This window comes from Euwallacea fornicatus, chromosome 18 (assembly GCF_040115645.1).
Source record: "Euwallacea fornicatus isolate EFF26 chromosome 18, ASM4011564v1, whole genome shotgun sequence".
Classification (NCBI taxonomy): Eukaryota; Metazoa; Arthropoda; class Insecta; order Coleoptera; family Curculionidae; genus Euwallacea; species Euwallacea fornicatus.
The window spans coordinates 77,426-96,283 of record NC_089558.1 but is presented as its reverse complement, the minus strand read 5'-3'; the positions used below and the strand labels follow the sequence as shown (position 1 = coordinate 96,283).

The following is an 18,858-nucleotide window of genomic DNA, read 5'->3' as shown; positions in this document are numbered from 1 at the left end:
GAGTGGTAGACAATAATCCCAACACGAGGGTGCAAGTTTTACGGGGTGTTATTGTACGGCATCTGCTCTAGCTCGCTTCGCCCTTATCATCCCTTTAATAAGTACCAAATTCGTTAAAAGAATCTGCGGAGGGTGGTGGAAGCTATGCCAAGCTTTTTCGGGTTAACGGGGTCCAATACAGGGACGAAATTGCTGATTTTTTGAATTCAACTCTTGGGATATTTCATCAAAAGCTATCCGAAAAATTTCATAGAAAATTAGATTGTTTAATTTTTGTGAAGTATTACCCCTAAAGAGATGTTATGTGAATAGGTAGTGATTAAAGGAAATTTTTGTGATTTTATCAAGTCCACCCCTGCATTCTGTTGCATCCCTTGCAGGTCTCAAAATTTGCAGTTGTAGTATTTGGGCCGAAAGAAATAGATTCATCACTATTGCTTCGAACTTATTTGTTTGTACTTGAAAATAATTCAAAACATTCAAACTTTCGAATGTGTTTTAGTGACTATAAGGGGACTTTAAGTGAGTGCGAAATTCACGCGGTCAGTGAAAGATAAAATAAGATTTTTCCAAAAAACACGTGAATATAGAAATTTCTTCTATTTAAAAACTTTCAATTACTAAGAATTTCTTCGAAACAGTGTTTTGGTCAGTAAATAATTCCGTGACCATATACAGAGTGGTCCAAGTAACTAGCTAAAGGACTATGACAACACAGTGAGTAAATAATTGTGTCTATGCCAAAGAGGTGAGTAGGTGGATACAATGATTTTTCGGCCATTCGTCCAGCGAATATAACTTCATGTTTCAATCGATTTCGTCTGCACGTTAATTTAATCATTGTTACTTAGCAAAGCAGTTAACAATTTAGAAAACGAACTTGACGTACTCGAGCAATATTTTCTAAATATTCCAGGAAAATCATATAGCTGGTGACCGGAGAATTACGCTGTACAAAAAAGGCTTAAATTTCTCAATCTGAAGAAAAGACCGTAGTAAATATTCCTGTTTTTGAGCTCTAAAACTGGGAATATGCCGCAATGTTACGTAGAATCCTGTGGAAACTATTACGAGAAAACCCGAGGCAGCAAAGCCATCATCTACCACATGCTCCCTGCGGACCCAGTCATGGCCCTGAAATGGGTACGTGCATGCGGAAAGAAAGAACAGAAACTGCCGTACTATGCCCGGGTTTGCAGTGAGCACTTTTCTGATAAATGCTATCAGAGAGACTTGCAGCACGAGCTTTTGGGTAGTATAAGAGCAAAATAGTTTCTTGGAGCCTGGCTATATAAGAAAATTTTTCAGGATTGCCATTGAGACGAAAGCTTAAAGCTGGAGCCGTACCTGATAAAAACTTACACAAACATAAATCCAAATCCACTGGTGGTATTGCGACGAAAGTCGCCACTCAATTAAAGAAGAAACTCCCTTCTGCCTCCAATAGTACTAACAAATCAGCAGCAGGAAAAATCATCATAATAGATGATGACAGTCCCGAACCAAAGCTTTGTAGTCCCTCAAAACCAAAAATCTACAATTTTCCCAAAGAACAATCAAAGAAGGAACGTGTGGCAAAAATAAGCAAAGTTCCAATGAGGTCCAGTTACAGGATAGCAAAAAAAAAATCGATAGAGTCTTTGAGTGACTCTTTTACGGAGAAAGTGAATAATAAATCTCAGGACCACAATGGACGTGAAAAGTTCAGCGATAAGTTGAAATTCATGGCGAAAATGCAGCTAAAATTTGAGAGGAGGACGGATGTGGTGCATTTGCCGAAATACGGATTAGAGGAGTCTTTGGAAAAAATTACGAAGAACGAAGGATTTCGCAGGTAACTGAATATTCATACATATTAGAGCCAAGTTATTAAAGTTTTAAACCAAGATAAAATTTTAGTTAATTCAGAAATAATTGCTTTGTACCTATGGACTATTTGCAAGTTATAGTTATATACAATGCAATTATTTAGCACTCAAAACGCTGTTTCATGTGATGTTACATTTTGTTTCTTGTGAAATTGGAAATTTTTTAAAAATCTGTTTCTTAATCCGACGATGGACGTGAATTATTTGACGAGAAACCATTAGATACAGCTCATTTTTGAAATTTTACCCCTTGTCATGTGGTACTGATAAAATTTTTAGGCTTCCTTAATCAGATGGTGAAAGTAAATTATGTTCATTAAAACATTACTGTTCAAATGTTATGAACCCAGGGTCACTTGCAATAAAACTGCAGTTTAACTTTGAAAACGGAAGCAAAACAGTCGATTGTGAGGTATTTTGCTGCTTAAAGTTTGTGAATATCGTTGATTCTGAATTAGTTTTATGATTTTAAGCATTGTAAGTTAGGGAAGGTTTTATGTGTTTCTTGATCCGATGGTGAAGGAAATTTTGTGTAATATCTTTCCGTTATAACAATGTTGTACGAAAACAGTTAAGAACGGTTCATATTATCGATCAGGTTAACGGGACAGGTCAATATTACAACATTTGTGTGGTTTGACCGTGATTTGACCGTGCGCACTAATATATGTTACAATATTTCACCTGACCGATGATATGAATCGTCCTCAATGGTATTGAAATGTTATACTTAAGGGTCACATTCACTATTGGCGATAAGACTACAATTTAATCTTTCAAAAGTAAACTGGGAGTGTGTCAATCTTGTTGATTTTAATATGTCTTTGTCATTTCATCTAAGGGTAAGGTTTTAGGTGAGAAGTTTCTATAATATGATTCAATATTGGTATTTACTGCCTTTATCAAATTTATACAGTACAGGCAGAATTCATTCATTTAGTAAGAATCTAGATCGATTTGCCATTCTCCTCAAATCATAAAAAAAAACAAGAGGTGATACCAAAACGGTCCATCAAGACCGGAAATCAGTCCTCGTTTACCTCGCAGTAAACGGAGTAATGCCATTATTTCAACAAATCTATATAGTTAATTTGTTATCAAAAACAATGTGCATGCGGTCGTCACAGCAGCAAAGTCACGTAGAGGTCAGACTAGGCCTGAGCCTCGTACTACTTTGGCCTGGGTTCAAGGATTAGTCCGGCCGAAGCGAAATTATTTTGGTTTCTGGGTTCGCGCTTTAGCTGGAAGACTATTCGTACGATCGGCCATTAAAATACCAACTTTATTGGCAGGACGACTACTGCATTCTCTTACCGCGAAATGTAACGAAAGATATCTGGAATTGCGTCACACAGACGAACATCAGTCACCTCTATCTAAAACACACATCGCTAATCGGTTCATGAATGTGGTACACTGTTACACAACTCCCACATTGAGTCAGTGAATAATAAACTGTAAAAAGAAAGCAGCTCCATAGTACCACCCCCATATAAATCCCGCATAACCGACCAAAGTATTACCACCAACCCAAAAATTGTTCTTGATCATTTAGTTAAAAAGTTTCCAAACAGATTGATTCACATTTTGTTCCTTCGAGCTAAAAAGGGATTGTTCTCGGCTTTACATCCTCACAATATCGATCGTTCGGTCCAGGCTGCCAGACAAATCATCATTAATATTAAGGGCCGCGTATGGTGCAACTACAAGAAATTCCGTCGTAAATATTTCATCAGTTGCGAAAATTGATTATCGATGAAGAGGCCTTTTAAGGGCGTTTTGAGGTCAAAAGTTATTAGCAAATTTCAACAAATGTTGAAGTTTTTGAGGAAATCCTCAGGTTTTCTTAAGACAATCGTATTGTTGCGGTATGGCAAAAATCGATCTTCGAATTCAAGCCGCACCCGTGACGTCAGCGGTGCTCAAGTTAATGATAGAATATCAAGGCCAGACGAGACGGTCCCGGAATGGCTGCGTTCCAGAATGGAAATTGGAAATTGTGGAGAATTCTTAAATTATTAAAATTATGTTGGAGAGAAACTACGGTTCTCTCGGTTTGTCTAAAATTAAATTAACAGGGAATTATGTTTTAAAACGTATCTCTAGGGCTGCAGGAACTTTCGAGTTATGGATAACTGAATCGTGTCTTTTCCAAGGTCAATTCAGATCAGTCAATTAATGGAAAATACAGCACAAAACTTCTAAATTTTCCTGAAAATTTCCAAAGAGGCTTTCCCTCTTCTTGTCGACTTTCTGTCTTTGCTCAAAAATTTGAGCGCCGACCTCTCGGCAATCCGTGAAGAAATTTTCTTTAAAAATAGCACAAATTAATCGTCAAAAAAAGCTCTATAAATTGTAGTATAAAACAAGCAGCAATATCTGTTTTAGTTTCTGAAACATCATCATAAAAGCTTGATATAAATACTTTATTCTTTATGTTGAATTTAAAGCATGAAAATGTGGATTTTTTTTTCACATATATATGTACAAGGTATATGTGTGGGTATTAAAGTATACGTTTCATATTTGGCTAATTACGAACAAAATGTATTATTACGGAAAGATTTACCTTTGTCTAACGTATGAAACTTTCAATATGGTTTTTCAAATCTCACATTTTTTTCTAAGAGCCTCTGAACAAATTCTTTAAAACCCGTTCATAACCGTTTTATCTAAAAATCCTTCAATTTTCTCCCAACTTATTAACCCAAGCAGCACATCTAAAAAAGATCCTGGAACGTACTCCCATCCAGGATCGCTGCTGACTTTACTGGATGTCTGGTAAGGACCAAAGCAGAGCCGCAGAGCGTTATTGGAGGTTCACCAACGACGTATGTTGCATATTTCAACCGGGAAAAACAATTTAAACCGTATGTGAATCACTTCTGCATAGCCCAATATTCTTTGGTGGCATTCGCACCGTGTGGTGGTACCGAAGTAGCAATCGAACGCGCAACTTTGACGTGGTTTGGTGCTCGACTCGCACATGAGAAGGTACCAGTCAGTGTTATCGTCTTATCGCCTTTGAATAAAGATCGCGATCCTGTACTGTTTTACTGTGGATAATCAGTGTGTGTGCGGGCGGATGTGGTTAATGCTTTAAGTGTTCAAGTCGGATGGTACTATAGTGGCCCCGTGTGCTGGTACTAGGAAAAGAAGAAGTGTTTTTTACGCAATCGTTGGTTAACCAACAAAGACTGCTGTGAGTAAAGGTAAACCAAAGCCGAGATAAAATTATTATCAAGTTGAGTCACTTATCTCTCTTTTGCTGATTTATGTATTAGTTGTAATATGTAGTTTGAGATTTTATGCAAGGTGCAACCCTTCTTGGAAAAGGGCTTATCAGTGCAATCCTGTGCACCGACAAGCCCTTTTGCTTCTTAGAAGCTTAATAATATATCCTCTGACGAACAATAAAAGGAATCTACAAAGGTGGACGCCCAGTACCCACCTGAGGCCTCACATTATCAAACAAAATAATTAGACTACAATACTATTCAAGGATGATCACCTCAATAAACGCAGGTATAGTGGCGACTACAATAAACGTGTGATTGTGATCGTGACCTTATTTTATTATCTATACTGCTGCATTGCTGTTATATGGCAAAACAGGTTATTACACTGTAATCGGCTTCTTTACACAAAGACCGCAATTAATTAGCCCTTATCAAAAATGCCTACGCGCAGCTGCAGCAGCCTTGAAGAATTCCCAACTACATCGATTCTTAATTAGATGAATTTGCTGAATTCAAAGTCTCTTAAGTGACATCAACCTTTCGGATTCGTCTGCAAAACAATTCAAGGCCGGTAGAAATGATCAGGTACGACCATGAACTATGTACTGTACAATGGTACCAGCTGGAGTGAAAACGGGGCACCTTCTTAGACCTTGGGAGAGCCGTTTGGTGATAACAAAATTGGTTTAGAGGTTGTCATTAATTACTTGTTTGATTTGGGTCCGATGGTCGTGGGCTGCATACTGAGTCTTTGCTACCAGAGAATAGAAATCATGATACCTTGATTTCAGGTCACATCTCCTTATGGGAGTAAACCTTAAAGAACGGGTAATGCCTTAGAATATTTTTAATTAAACTGGCTTTATATACATCATTCTCTTGGTGAGCAGGTACCCATTTTCCGTCTATTTCCTTGGCAACAGTAAAAAGAGGTGCATGACTCAACTTCATCCAAAACCAGTTAACTGTACGAAATTTTATGACAAAACTCAGTGGTACTGTGAATAAAAAATCTCAAGAAAAACTAATGCAGATATCCAAATGTCACAATCAACATGCCTCAGTGTGCTGTAGTGGGTTGCAATAACACCCACCGAAGGACTAAAGGGGGTTCCGTCAAGTACCATCGTTTTCCTGGTGATATTGGGACCAGGAACCAGTGGTTGAAAGCCTGTGGGAAGAACCTTAACAATTGCTCCACTGCAAGAATTTGTTCCAGACATTTTAGGTGAGTTCAACTGAGTGTAACTGATGAAGAAAGTTGTACTGTGGTTCTTTTCATGATAGTGATGCGTTAGATTTGAGACGGCAAAAACTTGATTTTTCTCATTTAGAGTTAAGTTTCTCCTAATCAAAATGGTCAAACAAATAACCTCTGTAACCAAAGATTACTGTCAATGTTTGATTTTTTTGACACCTATTGGTCCTTTTTTTTTAATCAATTTTAACTACCAATGAGATTGTTGGAAAACATAAACAATTTTGGAAATCTTCTGAAACTACTAACTGATTAGTTTGAAAGATTGAAACTTAATTCATATTTTTTATAGCAGATGACGACTAGATTTTTGAATTTGTCCCTTGGGAACCACATTTACGCCATTTCCGTATTTTCTTTTTCAAATTTATTGGTGTAATTGCTCCACTTTTAACAATGAATTTTCAGTCAAGGGAGTTACGAAAGAGATGTTCAGCATGAACTTCTCGGCCTGCCTACCAGGTGTCGCCTGAAGCGAGGAGCTATCCCCGATAGAAACCTCCCTAGTGATTTTTTCAAAGAGGACAAACCAGTCGATAGCGCTATTGCTATTTTGCTGGCCGTAGGGCTAGTTCCTGCTGCGAAACAAAGTGGGAACAGCGGTGGTCTTCCAGAGGAGTAAGTAACAGAGAAAAAATGGGAAATAAAAATAAATTTAAGTGGAAAAAATGTTCAATTTAACTTTTCTCCACAACCCCCACCAAGTAAATATAGCTAAGGTAAATTTCAGTGAAGCTGATGTACTGAAATATCAAGCAGGCATTCACAGCGCATATGCATAATGCGTTCCTTTGGTTTCATGTATTATGATGATGAAAGATCCCCTTTTCCCCCTCTTTACGGTTCGTTCGCCCACAGGTCCGTGACCCCCCCGGCCACCCGACCTATTTTCCAACGCGGAGAGCTTAAGCGTTGTTGTCAAGTGTATAAAAAAAATACCTTAATTTTCTAAGGGATGTAAATCAAATCAAAACCCTAAACTTAACAAAAATGTGGAAAAGCTTGGACACCTAAACTCTGTTTTAGACTGTAGTAAGACTGCTCCATCTGAGAGATGTTTTCAATACTTGTCATTCGTCATAAACGTTTTTTATACATGACGCCACCTTTACGTATATCGATACATAAACCCCGCCCTACTAAGACTTCTCTATTTGATGAGTGTTTTCAGCACCAAAAGTATTTGATATCTTCAACGGGTGTAAACGACGTATTTTTAAATGCGTTTATCAATATGTTATTAGTAAATGATGTTACTCTTTACTATTGTCGATACGTATCCTCCGCTCTTTTAGAATTGTGCAAGGTAAGAGAAGTTAACAGTCCTCAAAACTGAAGTGTGTGAGTATGGTTTTTAGCTGCGCTTCTAGTTGACGTTTTTCCTCATAGGTGGAGACGCACTTACGGAAACCCTTCGGAATGAGATGAGATCTGGGGGTGCTGTACTAAAGTTAACCAATTTTTTAATTGACCTAGAAGGAGCTACGCGTATTTATTAAGGGCTACTTTCTTTACGTTGTTTTTTTTTTGTTGAAACTTCCTCTATTCTGATACAAGTGACAACGTTGCAAAAAGCGCCAACCACGATGCATATTGTTGTACACGGGCAAATAGCGCCGAACGCCGTCGATCCGTTTCTCCCACGTCGGCGGCGCTCAGTTGTTTTAACGTCGCGACGACACACAGAGGAGATACGTGCGCGCATTCTCAATTTATTCTTGTTTGTTGTTGTCCCACATGTCGACCGATCATGTACGTGACATTTGCGGACGCATGCCTGTGACGAGCACGTGGCTGGGCCATCGTAGTGGTTAATTTTCGATTTTTTGCATCGGTAAAAGGAACTTTTTGTGCCGGATTCATCGAGGTATTGTTTACGCGTTGATGGGAAAAAATTGAGTTTTGCGCATGTGATTTGAATGCGCACTTTTGCGCTTTTTTGCGCCATACGCATTCTTTATTATGTACACAGGGTGTTTGACTGCATCAGACTTAAAGTGTCTGGAGAGTAGGCGACTTTTAGACCGTCTTGGGGCCTCCAAAGTGACTCGATAATATCAAACTTTTTGCTCAAATATTCTTATAGAAAATACCATGTTCAGCTCACCTCCAGACATACACATCTTTTGAGCCTCCCTATATATCTATATCTTTATCAGGAACTACCTTGACTTCGACGCCCAATTGAGCCATCCCGTACACGCTGATATAATGTTTCTTTAAAGCGTAACAACATGAGTGTTCCTCCCATATTGATATGGCTACGTTACTTTTTATACTTTTTACAGAACTTATTTGGTTTGATTCACATCGTAGAGTTCCGGGCACCAACACAAAGAAACATGGCCTATTTATACCCCATTATTACACATCCGCAATCATTAATTACTACCAAAACTGATTACACAAAATCAAAATAAACATCACAACTTCGTTTCAAACCAACTGAACCCAAAATAAAAACGAGCAATGAACCATTAGCCAAACTAGGTCGCTTACGAAATCGCTCCATGGACGAGGCCCAAAAAGTTAATCTGATGGTATTTCCGTTGGGCTTTTACAAGTTTATTTGCTTACTTCGAATTTATTGTGTAGATACTTAAAAAACTCTAATTGGGTCAAAACTCAAAACGTAACATTACACATAAGATTAAGCTCGACTTAGCCTTGAGAATTATCTGAGATATAAATATGCGGTTCCAGTCTCAACAAAATGCAGATAATGGAGGACGTAAGGGAAGGGTGCGACGCGAATCCTCCTTCATCCCCTGGACATGCAGAGCAAGCCAAGTGCTCTTCTGAGGACAACAAATCCACACATTCTGACATAGTTACCGAAAATGGGATTGTTGAGCCCCAAGAAGAAGCAGTGCAAATTAAGCAGGAAGAAGAGGAAGAGGAGAAGAGGAGTGTTAATGAGGCTGAGGCTGACGAAAAGCAAGAGGAAAATAGGTGAGTTTTTAACAAGTCAAACATGGATAAAGGAGAGAAAGTTGCGAAACTAATTTAGGAATATGGGCTACACAGGGGGGAAAAGTCATTTAAAATTCAAGGGATGACGGCTCTCCCCATTCCAAGAGACGAGTGTTTAAGGGTGGAAACCTTTTTACCACAAAAATATATTATTATTATTATTATCAACAACTTGCAGAGCAAGCAAATGAATGACACGATCCTTGCAGATGTAAATTGGAAATACTAACTTAGAACGAAATAATGGCTGAAGGCCACTCTTTTAACATTGACACAATTTTATGCTCCGTGTTTTTCTATTTAATAGATTCACACTTGTTACAATTTGTTATTATGATTTCAATTTAAAGGAGATTAATTATTACACTGCAGATATGTGTAGTTTCACGTGCATATTGCTTTAGGTTGATGCTAATGATGGTTTATAAAAATATAAAAATTCTTGTGTGGGGTTACATGAGATATTTGAACTAAATGGAATTTATTTATTTATTTATTTATGTAATAAATATTTTATGATTTTTTATGCTTTTATGGAAATTGATAGATTCCACATATAGATTTGTAAAATAGGGTAAAACGTATGACCCATTTTTTTAAATCCCATTCTTTGGTTTTTAACCGTCTTATGAATATGTAATAAATGTTATGTGGAAATGAATTACACACAAATCTGAAATTGTACCTTAGGAGTTACAAATGTCGAAGTTTTGGGCCGACCCAAAGTGAATTCTGATTGATGAATGTCAATTTCTGAGCGTAGGGGGCATTCAAATCTGAAACAAATAAATACAATTTTCCCAATATTCATTTTCAATTTTCATCACATTGATTTACAATTTTTCGTCAGCAATCACAGCTCAACCTCGTCAGAACCTATCAAAAGGAAAATCGACGAGGAAACCTGTAATCCCATTAAGAAACTGAAGACTGATATAGAAAACCACTTCCTGGATCGGGACAAAGTAATGAGCGAATTTGTCGAGCTTGCAGACTGCAACAACTTGGAGCAAATTCAATCGTTCAGCGAACAAGTTTTAGGCGAAATTAAAACTTTAAACGAAATGGCCAAAGAAAAGGTAAAATACTTTTTTTTTTTTAGATATAAAAAAACAAATTATTTAAGGAGCGTGAATGGAATCAGCTACTTCACATGAAGAAATTCAAGGAGGAGCTGTTAATTCGCCTTCAAAGGAAAAGACAAGTGTTGATTATCAATGAAAGTGACCTCAATGAATTCCAGCCAGAAACCAATGGCAAGAAAAGCTTCATAATATATATAATAATTCATAAAATCCTACCTAATTACATAATATATTCTTAGGTCAACAAAGCCTATTGAAATGTAACCAAAAATTGAATATGTTGAGGGAATTGAGAGCTGCTAACTTAGAGAAATTGAAACAACGCAACAGTCTGCTTCAAAATTCCCCCTTTAAACAGAAACCAATGCTAGATGTCCAGTCGATTATTGCTGATTATAGGTAAGAATTATCTTTCACTCGCAAAAATTAGCAAGCTTTTGTATTTTTGTGCAGGCAAAGACATCCAGAAACAGTCCCCAGACGAGGTAGGCGCATAAGACATTCACAGATTGAAAAAAGTAGTATCTTAGGCGTTTCAGGTGGGAGTATAGTTGCTGGATTGGAGAACAATGACTGTGGATATACGGTCAATGGGGTGAGTTTTTAATGAAGAAAAAAATATTTAATTCAGCAACTGAACTCCCCATAGAGTTCCTCAAACAACCGTCAAGAGGATGTTAAGTCATACAAGGACATATTGGTGCAATTCGCCAAGTTGTCTCAAGCAGAGAGGTCAGAATTACAGGCACAATTGCAGAATTCTGGTAAACCACCTCCTCCTCCATATCCTGAGGTTACAGTCCATCCGGTCACTAGTACTAGTTCAGTGGCACCTACCAATTCTTTACTACATGGCATTTTGACAAAGGCAAGTTCAAGATAATGTTCAGCGTCGAGTGACAACGCAAATTCCATTAATTTGTTTAGTGTTGCTTAGACATACTTACCAAAATTTTCATTTAATGAAAATGAGAAAAAAGGTTTTGAATATCCTCAGCCAAACGGAAGTCGAAATAGAGGTCACAAAAAGTTAGGAAATCTGTGTGTGTTCCCGCCTTACCCAAGAAATGTTTTGTGAGATATTCTGAGAGTTTCATACATATTTACACGCCGCATATTTAAATAAGTTCTTTTTAGAAATGCTTAATTTTTCTCTGAAATTTTAGGGTCCTGTACGACACTCTTCCAATACCACAAACGGCAACAATGCTCCTCCCAACGGAAGCAAGAGCTCTTTCAGTCCCACCTTGGCTAGATTGTTGACAGCTCCAGAAAAATCGGGAGGGAACCCCCTTACTTCCACCCCCACTATGTTAGGAGCTAGTTTATTGAGTGCTGGAAATATGTCTTTGTCTGAGATCTTCTCTGGGGCCAAGGTGAATTTGATCCCTTAAACTTTCTCTATATCTAGACTAATATTACCATTCTTTAGGTAAGAAACGAAATCACAATTACACCTGTAGGAAGCCACTATGAAATTTCAACGAAAACAGATCCGGTCAGTACTCTACCATTTGTCGTTATAAAATGCAAATTATGCGCAAAGAAAAACTTTAAAAACACTGTTTTGTTCTTAGATGGAGGATGAATCTGAAGACCAACCAGACAGACTTATAATCGACGAAACGTCGGATAACTCCAGTAACATGAAAAGTAAAGAGGACAATAGATCGGAAGATGGTGAGGAGGTGCCTCAGTGTCAAGGATGTAACCGAAAGTTTGCACAGTTTGTGTGTGCAGGTTGCGGGAATCAGTGGTATTGCAGTAGAGAATGCCAGGTCAGACTAAAAGAAAGTGTGTGTGTCTATTATTAACAGAAAAATACTTTGATATATAGGTAGCATCGTGGGATGACCATTCAGAAGTATGTTCCGGATAAATAAATGTTCTGTGTGGTCAACTTTAGAATATTTCATTCTTTGAAGACCTCTCAAACTCTCAAAGTGACATGATGACATTCCAGTGATCTGATAAAATTTTAGTGCGTTGAGTATGTGCATCTTACGTTTGGATTAGTTCGGTCAACTTTTGTCTATATTCCAATGTATTATTTTTTATCGCAGCCGTAGAACCTAAATAAAGTAGTTCCTTTTGCCTGTCGCATGTCCTTTTTACGTATTCACCAAAGACATTTCAATAACTAAGTTCGAATCTATAGATCTTATTGAGACGTAATTTTTATAATTTATCCACTCATATGTATCTCAGGATTAGGATTTCTTAGTTATGTGTATTACCATTATTCCTAGTCATCAATTTATCTGTTAAGTTGCATATAACCCCGTTAGTTTGTCGTTCGTGTAAAATCTGTAGAAGCATTTGTTAATATTTAAGGCCCAAATGTGATGGTCATTTTTTGTGTTCTTCCTTTGCTAAGAGACTATAGAATTAATCGTACTAAATTAGGAAATTTCAAGAATGCAAAGAGTACCTAAATATCTGAAAAATTCTTGTACAGAGTTCCATTAGATGAAGTACCTATGTACGTAATTAGCTCTAAAATGAAAACTGGAATTTTTGCTAGAGACTAGAAATATGTGTTAATATTGTGTAGGTGATTCGGACTATTATAATTTTAATTAAATAAATTTTATATTAGGACATATGAACAGTGCCATGTATAGAATTACCGTAAGTTCATAATTGTGTATTTCTATGGGGAAAAATTTCTTCAGCAGCGCTCGCAATACATTATAATATTAAATATATTTTCTCAAATAAATCAATATTGCAGGTATCATCATCGCCGAAGCTTGTAATTCTAAGCACTAATTATCGTTTAAGATAAAGTTCTGTGATATCCTTTTCAGGATCTACCATAATAGAAAGCATGAAATAAAGTATCTTTTGTATTTGCGGATAAATTTGAATTGTATTTTTATTTTAAAATAAGATAAGAATGATATGATTTAACAAAAAGCAATATATTTTATGTGGTAATTTTACTCCATATACTTTTCAGAACACACAATATTGCGCCAATTCTAATCACAAAAAGGGACTTTTTAGGGAATGAAGGTGTGTTTTTCGTATGTATGTATAGACGCAACAATGCAGGCCCAAATCAAAAACCTTGCATAGTTTATAGATCCTGATATACAGTTCCTAAGTTTGGAGGTTCACCATCTCGAACAGTTTCTGGAAGAAACGGCGAATACGAATAATATTCTGAAGAACATTGCTCTTTAAACACGAAAACAAACTTTAGGACTTCAGAGGATCCAGATTCCGAACAAAAATATGACGATCTAAGAAGTTAGGACAAAAGAAAAAAAAAATTTATGAAGACGCACAAAGTTTCCAGGCGATGACCATCGTGTTGAATAACTTTTACCAGGTCAGTCAGAACACCACAGAATTAATTATTCATGAATACTTATGGAGCAAACCTAGTTATGATTAGGAGGTTACCATAAAACTATCCGCTTAAGAGGGCCAACTCGAGTATTTTGTTATTGATGCCTCCTTGGGCAAAAAAGATTAGGTATATAACATGGATTTCTGACCGTGAAACTTTTGTACGTACAGATCCCAGTTAAAGATAATCTAGAATGTGTTGGAGCTCTATGTTAAGAGTCTTTAATAAGAAGTTTTCAGTTGAAGTAAGATATGTCAGTATGCGGATAATGCCTTCTCTGTGCGTCTAGCTACCTTCGTTGCGAAATTGTCTAACTGATGATGTGAGAATAATGTACCCACATAACTATAACTGCACCCCAATAAAATCTTAATATCGCTAAAATTATTCTGTTACCCTGCAGAAGATCTTAATAAAACTTCTGCAGTATATTTGCCAATTTCAGGAAATGTTAAGCTTCTAGGCATGTGCATAGGCGCCAGACTAGCGTGATAAGAACATATCAGCAAGTTGCCGCTCAGACTGAAAAACTTGTGTTCTTTAAATAGAAAATTAGGAATTTCTTTCTTTTTAAACACCACTAATTTTTTGCCTAACTTGCGTGCAATAACAAATTACTTGCAGTGTGAGATTTGGAGTTTTAGGTCCGCCATTAATACTTTGCGAAGGCGAATACGAATAATAAGACGAATGATTCAGTGTTCTGGTGCATTTTAGCAAAATAATTCGACCTTTTTTATGCATTATGTATTATAGTTATTCTTACCTATATTTTAATATTTTCTACGTTTGGAGCAAATATTTTGCTCTCTTCTCGATTATCTTTTGTTTCCTGACGCAACACTCAGTTAACTAAAAAAATATATGATTTTGAAATAAGGACAACGGGTAGGAGTTCACCTTTCCTATATGAGGTCCAGAGCACTTCAAATAACGAATACCTGCTATCCTTTTTCATACTGTGAATTCAGACAAGGAAAACTACTTTATACATTGCGTGTCCAAAATCTAAAAATAAAACGTTCAAATATTATTGTGAGGTTGTTTATAACCTGAGCCGATGGCAAGTGGTTTGAAATCAACATTTACTAAATGTTTTTGGGGTTTCAGTAATATACCCAAAAGTTTATATTTTTTGTCATTTAGTTTTTTCCCCTCAAGCAGGTCACTTTACAGTACAATGTCTAGTCTTACAGTGTCTGACCCCACTCTTATCCAGCAAGCCAAAAATCTTGCTCCATCCTTAGCTAGTGAAAAACACAAAGGACAAGTGAGAAAAACCAATATTTCATAATAAAAGGCATTATTTAATTTTTTGAAAATTCTTTTAGGCTGGAAGGGTGGGTGTTTTTGGAGGCAGTATTGAATTCACAGGTGCCCCCTATTTCTCATCTATAGCAGCCCTAAGGGTGGGCGCTGATTTGAGCTATGTGTTTACCATTAAAGATGCTGCCTTTGTAATTAAATCCTACAGCCCTGAACTTATGGTTTTACCATTTTTAGATGATCCTGATGTAATTAATAAAATCAGCCCCTGGGTGGACAGACTGCATGTAGCCCTTTTGGGTACCTTTACCTTTTAATATCAATGCAGTTTTAATTGTATGTTTATTCAAGGACCAGGCATGGGCCGCTTAGACTCAACTAAAGCAGTGTTTGAGAAAATTGTGCAGCTCTGCCGAACTAAACAAATTCCTTTACTGATTGATGCAGATGGACTCTTTTTTATTGCACAAAACCCTGATATAATAAAGGATTACCCCAAACCAGTAATCTTAACTCCTAATAAAATGGAGTTTAAGAAAATTGTAGGGGAAAATCAACCTGATATTCCTAAAGTAGAACTAGCAAAGCAGTTTTTACAGAGGGTCGGTCCTAATATTACAATTTTCTGTAAGGATGCTGTAGATGAAATTATAACTCTGGGAAAAAGTATTCAGGTGAGTAGTATTACCTTTTATATACATATCTATATATTTTTATAATATTAATCAGACATTAATAAAGCTTTTATAAGATTCTTTAAGTACATATTTTCCAATAGCATGGAATTCTGTGGAATCTAATAGTGTGAAAAACAAAAGGTTAACTTTGTTTATCATGATTATAACACTTTCTCACAATTCCCTCAAAATGCTTCACATAAAAAGCAGCAATAAGCCTTATAGGCCCCATCAGCAAGCTCTGCAGAAGTATATCAATAACATTGTTAAAAGGGCTCATTCCTATACAGAGTGTGGTTAAAATAAAGCTTTCAAAGCCTATGTAACTGAAAAAATGTCCTTTGAGAGCATCATCTAGTAAATGCTGAGCGACACTTTCTGGTGAATGCAACCCCCCCGATTTAGACAAAAGTTTTGTTTCTTTGGGTTTTGTCTTGTTTTCAATCTCAAATCCAGGAGTATCAGTGTCAGGTGGAAGGGCAAGGGTTACTGACACATTATAGGGCTTTAATTCCATGGAAATTGACTCTGCAAGGCCTCTAAGAGCAAATTTGCAGGATGAGTAAACTGAGTACCCAAACATGCCCATTAAAGCTACAACTGAAGCTGTCACAACTATAATCCCTTCTTTACGTTCTTTGAATTTTGGTATAATCGCTTGTATGGGGTACAAAGTTCCTAACCAGTTTACATTAATCATCTGCTTGATATCACTTTCAGACATATGTTCCAATTTACCACATATTGCCTGCCCAGCACAGTTGACCAGCATATAAATAGGTGCAATAGTCTCATCTAGTTCCAGTAGTTTTTTTTGGATGTTTTCTTTATCTGAGACATCTGCAGAAATTGTGGTTATAATTTGGTTTTTATTTATGTGTTTTTCTATTTCCTTTTGTGCACCATTGAGTTTATTCACATTTCGAGCTACTATTGACACATGGGCTCCCTTTTTTGCCACTAATATTGCAAGGGCTTTGCCAATTCCACTGGAACCTCCAGTTATTAATACATGACGGCCTTGTAGCGATTTTAAGCAACGGTGATTTAAGAATTTTAAGGTGAAGCCGATAAGAACAAATGCAAGAACTATATAAAACATGGCTTTAAAGGGAACGTATTTGTGACAGTTTGGAAAACGTGAGGATCAGTAATTTATAGTGTTTTGACTCTTAAATTTTTTTCTAAGATGATATTTAACCTCAAAATCATTGCCAACATTAATCTTATACACGTGTAGACAATGCAGACAATAAACACATTCAAACTTTTTACATAATTTTGTTTTTAGTTGAGTGGCGGAGGCTCAGGTCGCCGTTGCGGTGGTCAAGGTGATATGTTAGGTGGTGCAATGTCTACTTTTTTGATATGGGCACTGAAAAAGGAATGGGAACCTGCCGTGGCATGCTATGCTGCCAGTAAATTGACTAGAGATTGTAATGCCAAGGGCTTCAGCAAGTATGGAAGAAGCATGGTTGTTACTGACATGCTCTATGAGCTGCCACAAATATTCAAGGAGAACTTTGAGTTGCAAGAATAATTTTATTTAATCAAGAGAAATTAGTCAAACTAAGGGGTTTTTCTTTTTTATTGGATGTGGGACTAACAACTCGCCTTTAAGCAACGATTGTTATAACATTCTCCCTTAACTGAGGGCTTAGGCCAACATCACTGTTAACACTTTAGTGACAAATATCATATGTTGCCATTTTTAAACCCTTATATCGTCTTTTTGAAAAAATCAATGTGAGATAAAAAATTGGTGTTTGATCATTTTACCTACTTTAACCTGTTTAAAATTACAGCCTGGATTGGTAGTTAAGTGGTATTTATTAGTTTTTCTTGCCATTACATGTGTTGGAGATGAATCTCTTGTTCAAGCATAGGCCAAGTAAGTGTTATCCATGCTTACTGAACAATTGGTCACACAGTGATTTTTAAGCAAAATTCATGGTATGTTGACAAGTAATTATTAACAAAGTTGGAGAATTTTTTGTTTTTAAAATTTTTCCTAAGTTGTAAACCTGGTGACAATTTTGTCACCCAAAACATTTTCAAGGGTTTTCATCTTAGCTTTTAGGAAAGGGTGAATATTATTCTCAGTTAGTTTTAACTGTCACTAGTGTGCAATTATACAGCTCTAATTATGATAATTTCTTTCATAATTAAATTAAGTTGTGAATTTGATTTACTACCTAATAAATTAAATAATTACCAAACAGCATTTGCAGCACACTACAGATTAATTTTGTCTTACATGTCCTACAATTTCAATTTTCTTTAATCTTTCTGCTAAAGGTAGACTAGCAGGTCGACCAAAATAGTTCTCAATATCTAGAAATTGTCCATGTTTAAAAAATTTATAAACTGTTTACCTTGTTATAGTAAGATGGGTTGAAACAATTTGAAACTAGGAATACAAAGGCCAAACTCATTATTATCCAGTGTGTAATGGAACATCATCTAAACATAAAAAAGGATTCCAGTTCAGCTAAAGAGATGATAAAAGGCTTATGAAATGTGTTTGAAAAAAATTATTTTAACAAAATTGCACCCTTAAAATGTGGGCATATCAATAAATTGATGGGGTCACTGTCTACAATTTGCCAGCTTAAAAGGAATCCAGAGAGCTTTGGCTCAATAATCAACAACTTGAACAAAAAAGAAGTGGAATCTTCCTTTGTCTTTTAATGATAATTATAGTGCATTAATTACAACAATTGAGATTTTAAACACACATTTCGTTAATTTTCAGTTATTAAATCTCGTTAAACTCAATTGTGATAAGCTTATTGTGAAATTCATCTTTATACTATGCAGAGTTTCTTTAACAACTTCACTATACCGTACAGGATATCCTACAGACCTTACCTTCAATGTGGCTAGAAATTTTGACAATTGCTTTCTTAGTTGAGTAAACTATATACTTTGTTTTAATATTTGATAAAAAGAATAATTAACAAAAGGCACTTCAGACTCCAAATAAATGTTTTTATTTCTTATCGTCTTTATATTTTTGTATATGTCTTAGTTATTTATCTCGCGCTGTTCTAACGTAGACTCTGAATGTGGTAAACAATATAATGTTAACGCGACAATCCCTACTTTTATGTAGGATGTTATATCCAAGTAAA

The 18,858-nt window shown here is 36.3% G+C and overlaps 2 protein-coding genes and 1 long non-coding RNA gene across 10 annotated transcripts in view; 1 reads left to right on the top strand and 2 right to left on the bottom strand.

Moving 5' to 3' along the window:
* LOC136344945 (uncharacterized) overlaps nucleotides 1-14,637 on the bottom strand; it is a 54,864-nt gene extending 40,227 nt beyond the window's left edge. For all 4 annotated transcript variants that reach the window (XR_010733062.1, XR_010733061.1, XR_010733060.1 and 1 more), the window contains exons 1-2: nucleotides 14,548-14,637; nucleotides 10,024-10,114 (exon numbers count right to left, since the gene is read on the bottom strand). This is a non-coding gene — a long non-coding RNA (uncharacterized lncRNA). The remainder of the gene's footprint in view (nucleotides 1-10,023; nucleotides 10,115-14,547) is intronic.
* LOC136344940 (putative leucine-rich repeat-containing protein DDB_G0290503) lies at nucleotides 923-17,946 on the top strand. Of its 5 annotated transcripts, XM_066292859.1 has the most exons (14): nucleotides 5,605-6,335; nucleotides 6,774-6,983; nucleotides 9,069-9,317; nucleotides 10,189-10,417; nucleotides 10,465-10,594; nucleotides 10,663-10,822; nucleotides 10,877-11,018; nucleotides 11,073-11,291; nucleotides 11,590-11,799; nucleotides 11,856-11,921; nucleotides 12,001-12,201; nucleotides 15,113-15,347; nucleotides 15,399-15,721; nucleotides 17,016-17,946. In XM_066292859.1, the coding sequence occupies exons 1-14, from the start codon at nucleotides 6,163-6,165 to the stop codon at nucleotides 17,262-17,264; spliced, it is 2,796 nt and encodes a 931-aa protein (XP_066148956.1). In that variant the 5' UTR covers nucleotides 5,605-6,162; the 3' UTR covers nucleotides 17,265-17,946. The 5 variants fall into 5 exon arrangements, with proteins under 5 accessions (XP_066148955.1, XP_066148952.1, XP_066148954.1 ...); XM_066292855.1 differs by lacking the exons at nucleotides 5,605-6,335; nucleotides 6,774-6,983; nucleotides 15,113-15,347; nucleotides 15,399-15,721; nucleotides 17,016-17,946 and adding exons at nucleotides 936-1,252; nucleotides 1,309-1,834; nucleotides 12,261-13,293 and having other exon boundaries at nucleotides 10,877-10,908; nucleotides 10,954-11,018; XM_066292857.1 differs by lacking the exons at nucleotides 5,605-6,335; nucleotides 6,774-6,983; nucleotides 15,113-15,347; nucleotides 15,399-15,721; nucleotides 17,016-17,946 and adding exons at nucleotides 937-1,252; nucleotides 1,309-1,834; nucleotides 12,261-13,293 and having other exon boundaries at nucleotides 10,877-10,908; nucleotides 10,963-11,018.
* Kdsr (3-ketodihydrosphingosine reductase) lies at nucleotides 15,732-16,994 on the bottom strand. Its single transcript, XM_066292871.1, has one exon. The coding sequence runs from the start codon at nucleotides 16,824-16,826 to the stop codon at nucleotides 15,867-15,869; it is 960 nt and encodes a 319-aa protein (XP_066148968.1). The 5' UTR covers nucleotides 16,827-16,994; the 3' UTR covers nucleotides 15,732-15,866.
* Nucleotides 17,947-18,858: the final 912 nt, after the last annotated feature.